Raw genomic sequence first — 7372 nt, forward strand, 5'->3', positions numbered from 1 at the left:
GGACAAAAACATTTTAAATTTGGCACACCACACGTATGGCAATGATGCATGAAAAATTTTCCATGTAAGATTCCCAGAAACCTGTATGGCAGTTTCCCACAAATTCCCCGGTAATTATCTCTTGAAAACGTTTGCTTGAAAAACACCTCTTCCTAAAGCTGAGAGCCAAACAGCCATGGGAAAGGGACATTGACAAAAACAAGTGTAAAGAAAATAACAGAATACATACCGAGTCAGTCAAGGGGCATGGTTAACCGGTTTCTACTGCTGATTGTTTGGAAGTTTGTAATCAACACTAATACCTAACATGCATTTTTAAAGAAGGAAATCACGGGGTTTCCAGCAATAAAAAAAGCGTATGTACCAAACGCATTCCACAGCTGTTCTGATTACTACCTTAAATACTACACCAGGAAGAAGTCAAACACTACACGAAGTATTTTTGTTAAAATATAAAAGGGTATTTTGCGGAAAATAAGTAAAAATGTGATTCATCACTCAGAAGGCACGTTAGTTTCAGTGCAGCTCTGTCCCTGTTAAGTTACAGGGAGAGCAACAAGGCCATCACCAATCCACACATCCAAAGACTAATAAATTAGCGTTTTTACATAATCTTTCACTAGTGTACAGCGATACGTACTTTAGAAGTGAATAAAGTAAAACCTTGAATACACTGTTGTAAACTATATTGTTAATACCTTGTTCCATCACAGAACATCACAGAACTTGCCACAGAAGTGGCAAGAATCTTGCTGTGAAATCGCAAAGGTGATGATCTTCTTGGTAAGATAATTACCAGTCGGAAGCCAAAGACTTGGCAGAGTTGTTGAAAAGGAAGTTACACTGCAGTTACATTTACCTCCTTTAGTGATGGGCATTAGGAACATCAGTATTACATAAAATTAACATGTATTTTACAGAAAGGCAACCATAATGCACTTTAAACATAAATTCCGATGATCCCTCCCCCCTCCTTTTCTAGGGTGACTGGACAACGTGAACCTATTTTCACTAGTCAGTACTCAGTGTCAGTGCACAATTTCTTATCTACACAGACCCAGACAGCCACAGTATCAAGGTTACTTCAGTTTGCGACTGCCGTTACTAACAATGGTAAAGGATGCTGTTTGATGTGGGAACGTGGAAAATTTATCATCAGTAAACACAGACCGACCTAAGCCTGCATTTGGATAAATCACAGAAGGCCTCCATAGGAGAAAAAGGGCTATTATAACATGACAGGTAGACATTAATAGATCTTCCATAAGTGGGTCCAATTAGTAGATGCAATTGCATTTAATTGGTACCTATTAATTACACAAGCCATTACTTCTCATACAGCAGGTGCTACAGACTGCTGTGATACCAGATCTTCACTCTTTACGAACTCCCTGGCTGACAGACAGTACCTGGGGAGGTACAGATATTCAAGCTAAATCAGAATGGAATGGAAAGGTAGGTACACATCAACCAGCTATTGCTGTTCCGGCATCAAGAGGCGGCGCTGCTATTCACCTTCTTTTTATTTCAACACAGATGAATTTCCCAAATCTTCTTCTGGTTAACCCTCTTTGTAAAAGTATAAATAATATTCAGCTTTTATATGAAATAAATACAGCTGCTTGTATATGCATACGTCTTGAGAGTAAGTCCTTTAAAGAACATTTTAACATGAACTACAACGATAATACACACAGAGCACTGATTTAGCTGAAGGCCAGGAATTCTGTTAAGAAGGGTGATCTGTTTTTTTTTGTTGTTGTGGTTTGCTTAAGTTAAATTTCTAAACAGTACTTCTATATTTCAACTGAATTGATAACATATGAATGTGATAATCAGAATCATGTGACAGGCTCTCACACAACTTAGTAATTAAACTCTGCTTTACAAACCGTATCCTATAATTGCTGCATTTATCTGAAGCCATAAAATACATGATGGAATTGCTTGAATACTTCTTCTTAGTATAAGAAAGCAGCCTTGTTGGATGATATGTTATCAACTCTTTTCAGACACCAAATATACTCATGAGTAAAACCAAGACACAAGTAAGATCACACAAGGTTTTGGTAATTATTTTTATGTTGGTTTTATAGCTTTTCTTGTTTCTTTAGGAAATTCCTGCATGGTAAAAGGAATGAAGAATTCCAGAAGAGAGTTGACTTCCGTCAGTTCCAGACTGTATTCCACTGCTATTTTCTCTGCAGTCCATACCTTAGGATGAAGTTTATGATTATTAAGAAGCATCAGAGCCTCCACAATGGAAATTTTGCCTTTGGTAACTTTCTTAATATCTAGATCTTCAAATTGACCTAGTTTTGTAATTCTCTTTTCCTCGTGTTTACATGGAACATGTTCACCACCTCCATCTTTTACCTAATTGTGGGAAGGAAAACAAAGAGAGCTTAACAGCAGTTCTGTTTACTAGGTATACTGTAGCAGCCAAGCAATCTTCCTAAATATGGCATTTCCTATTAGCTTTCCCCATTTTTACAGCATTAAAGTGCAAACATTTTAATAACATTAAAATGCTTGGCCACCCTCACTTCTTAATATCACAGAGATCATAGCCAGTTGTTGCACAGCCATTCCATATAGGAGGGCCAAACCCCCACCCACATTATGAAAACCTATAATCCATTACAGTCTATGTGTTGTACAGACTCAGCAGCCCTTTGTACAAGTCAAACTGCACATTTTGGTAGCTAAATGTAAATGCAGATAACCTAATATTTGGTATCGGTTCATGGTGGTGGGGAGAGGAAGGGAAAAAATCACACTAAAAACCAGTATCCTTCTTGTGATACCAATGAAAATCCTTTCCATATACTCTCTTCCCCTTTCATTTTCAGATTTTAGTTTTGGAACTAAAAGACATCACCTCTTTTACTCTGTCTAGAGAACAAGATTTGCTGGACAAAGAGAAAACTATTTTGCATCATCATATGCAATTTAATTCTCACGACTACTGCAGCGCTCAGACACGAGGTCTCTTCTCTCAAGTCCTTTCATATTTCCTTTTCCAAGTTATTTAGAAACCAACTCTACCTTCCCCATATCGCCTTTTATTAAGACTTCACCAGTGAATGACACTGCAAAGAGGCACAATGAAAACCTTTCTTAAGGAAAAGTGCTTTTAAAGTTATCAGAGTCCACCAATTACCCCAGACACTGTACTAACCCATACGCTGAGAAAACTGATAAGGATGCTGCAGCATCTGTAATTGCCTGCTTCTAAACTACACAGACTGCTTGACAATGCTACCGACCTTCCCTTTCTTTTTATTTCCTTCTAAAATTGTACTCAGATAATGAACAATTTTTCAAGTCTTAACAAAATGATGCATCTCTAGGTATCTGCCACCTCAGAACTGAAAGCTAGTAGTTTTCCATGTAACTTGACATGCAAAATATACATATATGTATATTTACATACATAAAATATATATAGCATATATATATACACAAAATATATATGTATAAAATATATGTAAATACACATATGAATATTTATTTTATATATAAATGATGCACCAGGTTTTTAGAAGAAAATCAGGACAAGAAGGAAGTTTTTGGATGAAGCTTTGCCCACAAGCCTCAGTGCTAACATATTAATCACGCTCTTCCTAACAACCTCAAACAGACAAACCACAAGAGCAAGCCTTATGTGGCAACAACCTTGCGGTAGGTGCAGAACCAAGCACTAAGATTCGTTCCACTTGTGGCTTTTCCTCTAATCTCTCTCCTGAGAGACTTACAAGTAGAAGTGTTTAAAGATACTGGAATTAGACCTTCAGCACTTCAAAATTAGCATACTAACCTCTTTTATGAAAATTAAGGAAAGAGATTACTCGGAAGCTACAGGAGTGAATGAATTTTAAGATATTTTAGTTTTGAATAGAAGGTACTCTGGATGTGGAATATCATAAAGACTTAGAAGTTTTATTGCTAGAAAATTACAAAACTTTTATTACTAAATGGATGAGCTAGAATAAAATGGTCCAATAATGCAACAGGTAAAAACCACAAGCCATAACGTAATGAGGTGGAAAAGAGGAGACCGAGCCCCAGTCTGCATGTTACTGGAAGGCATATGCCTTGTTTTCCACGTCAAAGAGGGCAGCCGTTGGTAATGAGGAAACGGATGAGCGTACAGTCCAAAGACTATACAAGAAAAACCCAGCTAGGGCACTTCCTAAGCCACATAAGGAAAAGGCTCTGCATAAGACATTAACATCAGCTGTTAAAGACTCCAGAAAAGCGTTAATGTCTTTATCCTCTACCACATCTATGCCTCCATATTAGTCCCAATCTCTTTTCTTCTAAGAAATCTATGGGACATCTCTGGCAAACTGCATCTTTCCAAAAGGACGGCCAGCTGCCCTTCTGCATTGGAAGAAGCACCAGTGGGAACTTAAGTGAAAAACGAAACACCAATGTGATATTAAAAAGGAACCATGTAGGTTGAATAACCACATCCTGACACATGTTCAAGACCCAAAGTCAGTCTATGCTACTGAGATATAACTGAGAAATGAAAACATCGTGTTTATCTAACAAAAGGGTAGCATCTAGGCACTAGCTGAGCGTTTTTTCTTGAAAAAAATCTTGAAGAAATGCTCATTTGTCTTGAAAAGTAAGTCTAATAGGATTTGCGTTGAGTTTGAAAACCACAACGCTGATGCTCGCGTGCCTCCGACAGAGAGCGGCGCTCACCTGCCCCGGCGGATCTCTAGACTCAACATAAACGTCTTTCAACAAGGTGAGCAGCCTGTCGTCCTTGCTGTAGACTTTCTCGCGTATCGCCGGGTGCTCTAGAGGCAGCGGGGAGAAGAGCAGAAAAAAAAAAACCATGAGGAAAAGGGAGAAAACCTCCGAAACGCTCCCTTCCCTTCCCGCCCCGGCGGCCGCCATTTTCTCACCGCCCCTAGCAACCGCCAGTAGCAACGGCCCCCCGCGACCGCCGCCGACTACAACTCCCGGCATGCCCCGCGCGCGGCCCCGCTCTCAATGTCACCGCGGCCCCGGCACCTCGCCCGGCCGCCCCGGCGAGACCGGCACCCACCGGTCAGCGCGTCCAGGCGGGTGGTGGGGTGGTGCGGCGCGGGCGTGGGCTTCTCCTTGCTGATCTCGCGGTGGGCCCGGCTCTCCACGTTGAACGCCCGCAACGCGCGGACCAACCGCCCGCCCATCGCCGCTGCCGCTGCCGCCGCCACCGCCGGGACGGCCCCGCGCATGCGCACAGCGGTGGGGGGCGGTGCGCCGCGCATGCGTAGAGTGCTGGCGCGACGCCGGAGCCGCCGGGTGGGGCGGCCGGGCAGGAAGGGCAAATGGCGGTGTGCGGGGAGCTTGCGGTGGGGTCGTAGGTTCGTGTCGGGCAACTATAACCAAATAAATAAATAAATAAATAAAATAAATAAACAAATAAAGAAGTGATTCAGTGTTTCTTTCACAGTGCCTTCCGCCAGCGCTGTTTCCTCTCGGCGGCGCCCCGGGACGCCGGCCCGCCGCCATGTCGCCGGGGGCAGCTGGGTCCTGCCGTGCCACTGTGGATTTTTTGGGGCTCCTCTTCGGGGGCGCCTTCGCCTGGCGCTGCTGAGAGCCGGGGCCGTGGGGTTTCTGCCAGGGGATATCCTCAAGGTGGCAGGCTCGCCCAGGGTTTGCTGCACGCAGCCTTTTCAATCGCTTTTCAATCCTATTCCATTGTTGTGGTGCGAGGTGCAGGGGGTGCTACGGGTGGCTTTTAGATCCGTTATTTTCTAATTGTATTCACTTGGTTTATAAGCAGGGTTACGCGCAATAAGGTTTTGTAGGAAACCGCAGTGAGTCCGGAGTGAAAGTCTGGGTCAGGTACGTGCATGTTATCTACAGCAAAAAGCTGTACTTCATCACTTACAGGCTTACAGACAGACCAAGTGACCCTGACAACAAGGCTGAGAGGGCAATTCAATGTATAAACACTATTTGTGTGGTTTTCCGTACATTTTAGCTTCCAGATACACAGTGTCACTATGTGCCACTACTTGTTGCGCTCAACGTGTGTCCTCACATAAGTTGTCACCCCTACTTTCTGTTCCAGTAGCTGCTGTGCTGGTATAAAAAGTCTTGCTCTCTTTTTTTTTTTTTTTTTTTCTCTTTGTAAGTTTTTACTTAAATAATAGTAACATGGAAGTGTTTAGGGATGCTGTTCCTCTTAATCAGTCATTAATGTATATTGGGCTCATATGGCAAGGGTTTGACAGCAGGCAGGCTGCAGGGGTGGCTTCTGTGAGCAGAGCCCAGCAGCTGACCCAGGTCAGATCAGAGCCAGCTCCAGCCAGCTCCAAAGGGACCTGCTGCTGGACAGAGCTGAGCCAGGGAGCAATGCTGGGTGGGCCTCTGGGAGAGCAGCTTTAAGAAAGGGAAAAAAAATGCTGTGCCAGAGCAGCTGGGAGAGAGGAGTGAGAACCAGCCCTGCAGACCCCAAGGTCAGTGCAGAAGGAGGGCAGGAGGTGCTCCAGGCACGCAGCAGCAGTTCCCCTGCGGCCTGTGGAGAGGCCCCTGGTGGAGCAGGCTGTCCCCCTGCAGCCCATGGGTCCCACATGGAGCAGATCTCCACGCTGCAGCCCGTGGAGGAGCCCCCGGTGGAGCAGGTGGATGTGGCCTGGAGGAGGCTGCGGCCCATGGAGAGAGCCCCTGCAGGAGCAGGCCCCGGGCCAGAGCTGCAGCCTGTGGAGAGGAGCCCACGCAGGAGCAGGGGGTCTGGGGGGAGCTGCCGCCCGTGGGGGACCCGTGCTGGAGCAGTTTGCTCCTGGGGGATGGACCCCGTGGTACGGAGCCATGTGGGAGCAGTTCTTGAAGAGCTGCTGCCTGTGGGCAGCCCCCACAAGCTCAGTTCGGGAAGGATGGCATCCCGTGGGAGGGACCCCACGTGGAGCAGGGGCAGAGAGTGACCGTGAAGGAGCGGCAGAGACAAAATGCTACAGCTTCAACACAGCCCCCATTCCCCTGAATTCCCCTGAGCCACTTGTGGGGAGGAGGTAGAAGAGAGTGGATTAGGGGGAAGGTGGTTTTAGTTGGCTTTTAGTTCTCACTGCTCTAGTCTCTTAGTAGTTGGCAATAATTTACACTAATCTCCCTTATGTTGAGTCTGTTTTGCCTGTTACAGTAATTGAAGAGTAATCTCCCTGTCCTAATCTCAACCCATGAGCTGTTTTTAATAGTATTTTCTCCTTCTGTTCTTTTGAGGAGGGGGAGTGAGAGAGCAGCCTGGTGCTACTGAGGTACCCACTGGTGTTAAACCACCACAATTATGTTTCTTTATACGCCCATCACTGTCTTACTCAGTGGCAGCAGATTATTTCATAAATGTGTATCATCTAGAACATATACC

At 44.7% G+C, this 7372-nt stretch overlaps 1 protein-coding gene across 1 annotated transcript; it reads right to left on the bottom strand.

Moving 5' to 3' along the window:
• Positions 1 to 1505: 1505 nt before the first annotated feature.
• NDUFAF4 (NADH:ubiquinone oxidoreductase complex assembly factor 4) lies at positions 1506 to 5248 on the bottom strand. Its single transcript, XM_040552990.1, has 3 exons — positions 5066 to 5248; positions 4717 to 4814; positions 1506 to 2376 (listed from the first exon to the last, which is right to left on the bottom strand). The coding sequence occupies exons 1-3, from the start codon at positions 5235 to 5237 to the stop codon at positions 2080 to 2082; spliced, it is 567 nt and encodes a 188-aa protein (XP_040408924.1). The 5' UTR covers positions 5238 to 5248; the 3' UTR covers positions 1506 to 2079.
• Positions 5249 to 7372: the final 2124 nt, after the last annotated feature.

The sequence above is a fragment of the Cygnus olor genome, chromosome 3, assembly GCF_009769625.2.
Source record: "Cygnus olor isolate bCygOlo1 chromosome 3, bCygOlo1.pri.v2, whole genome shotgun sequence".
In the NCBI taxonomy this organism is placed as follows: domain Eukaryota; kingdom Metazoa; phylum Chordata; class Aves; order Anseriformes; family Anatidae; genus Cygnus; species Cygnus olor.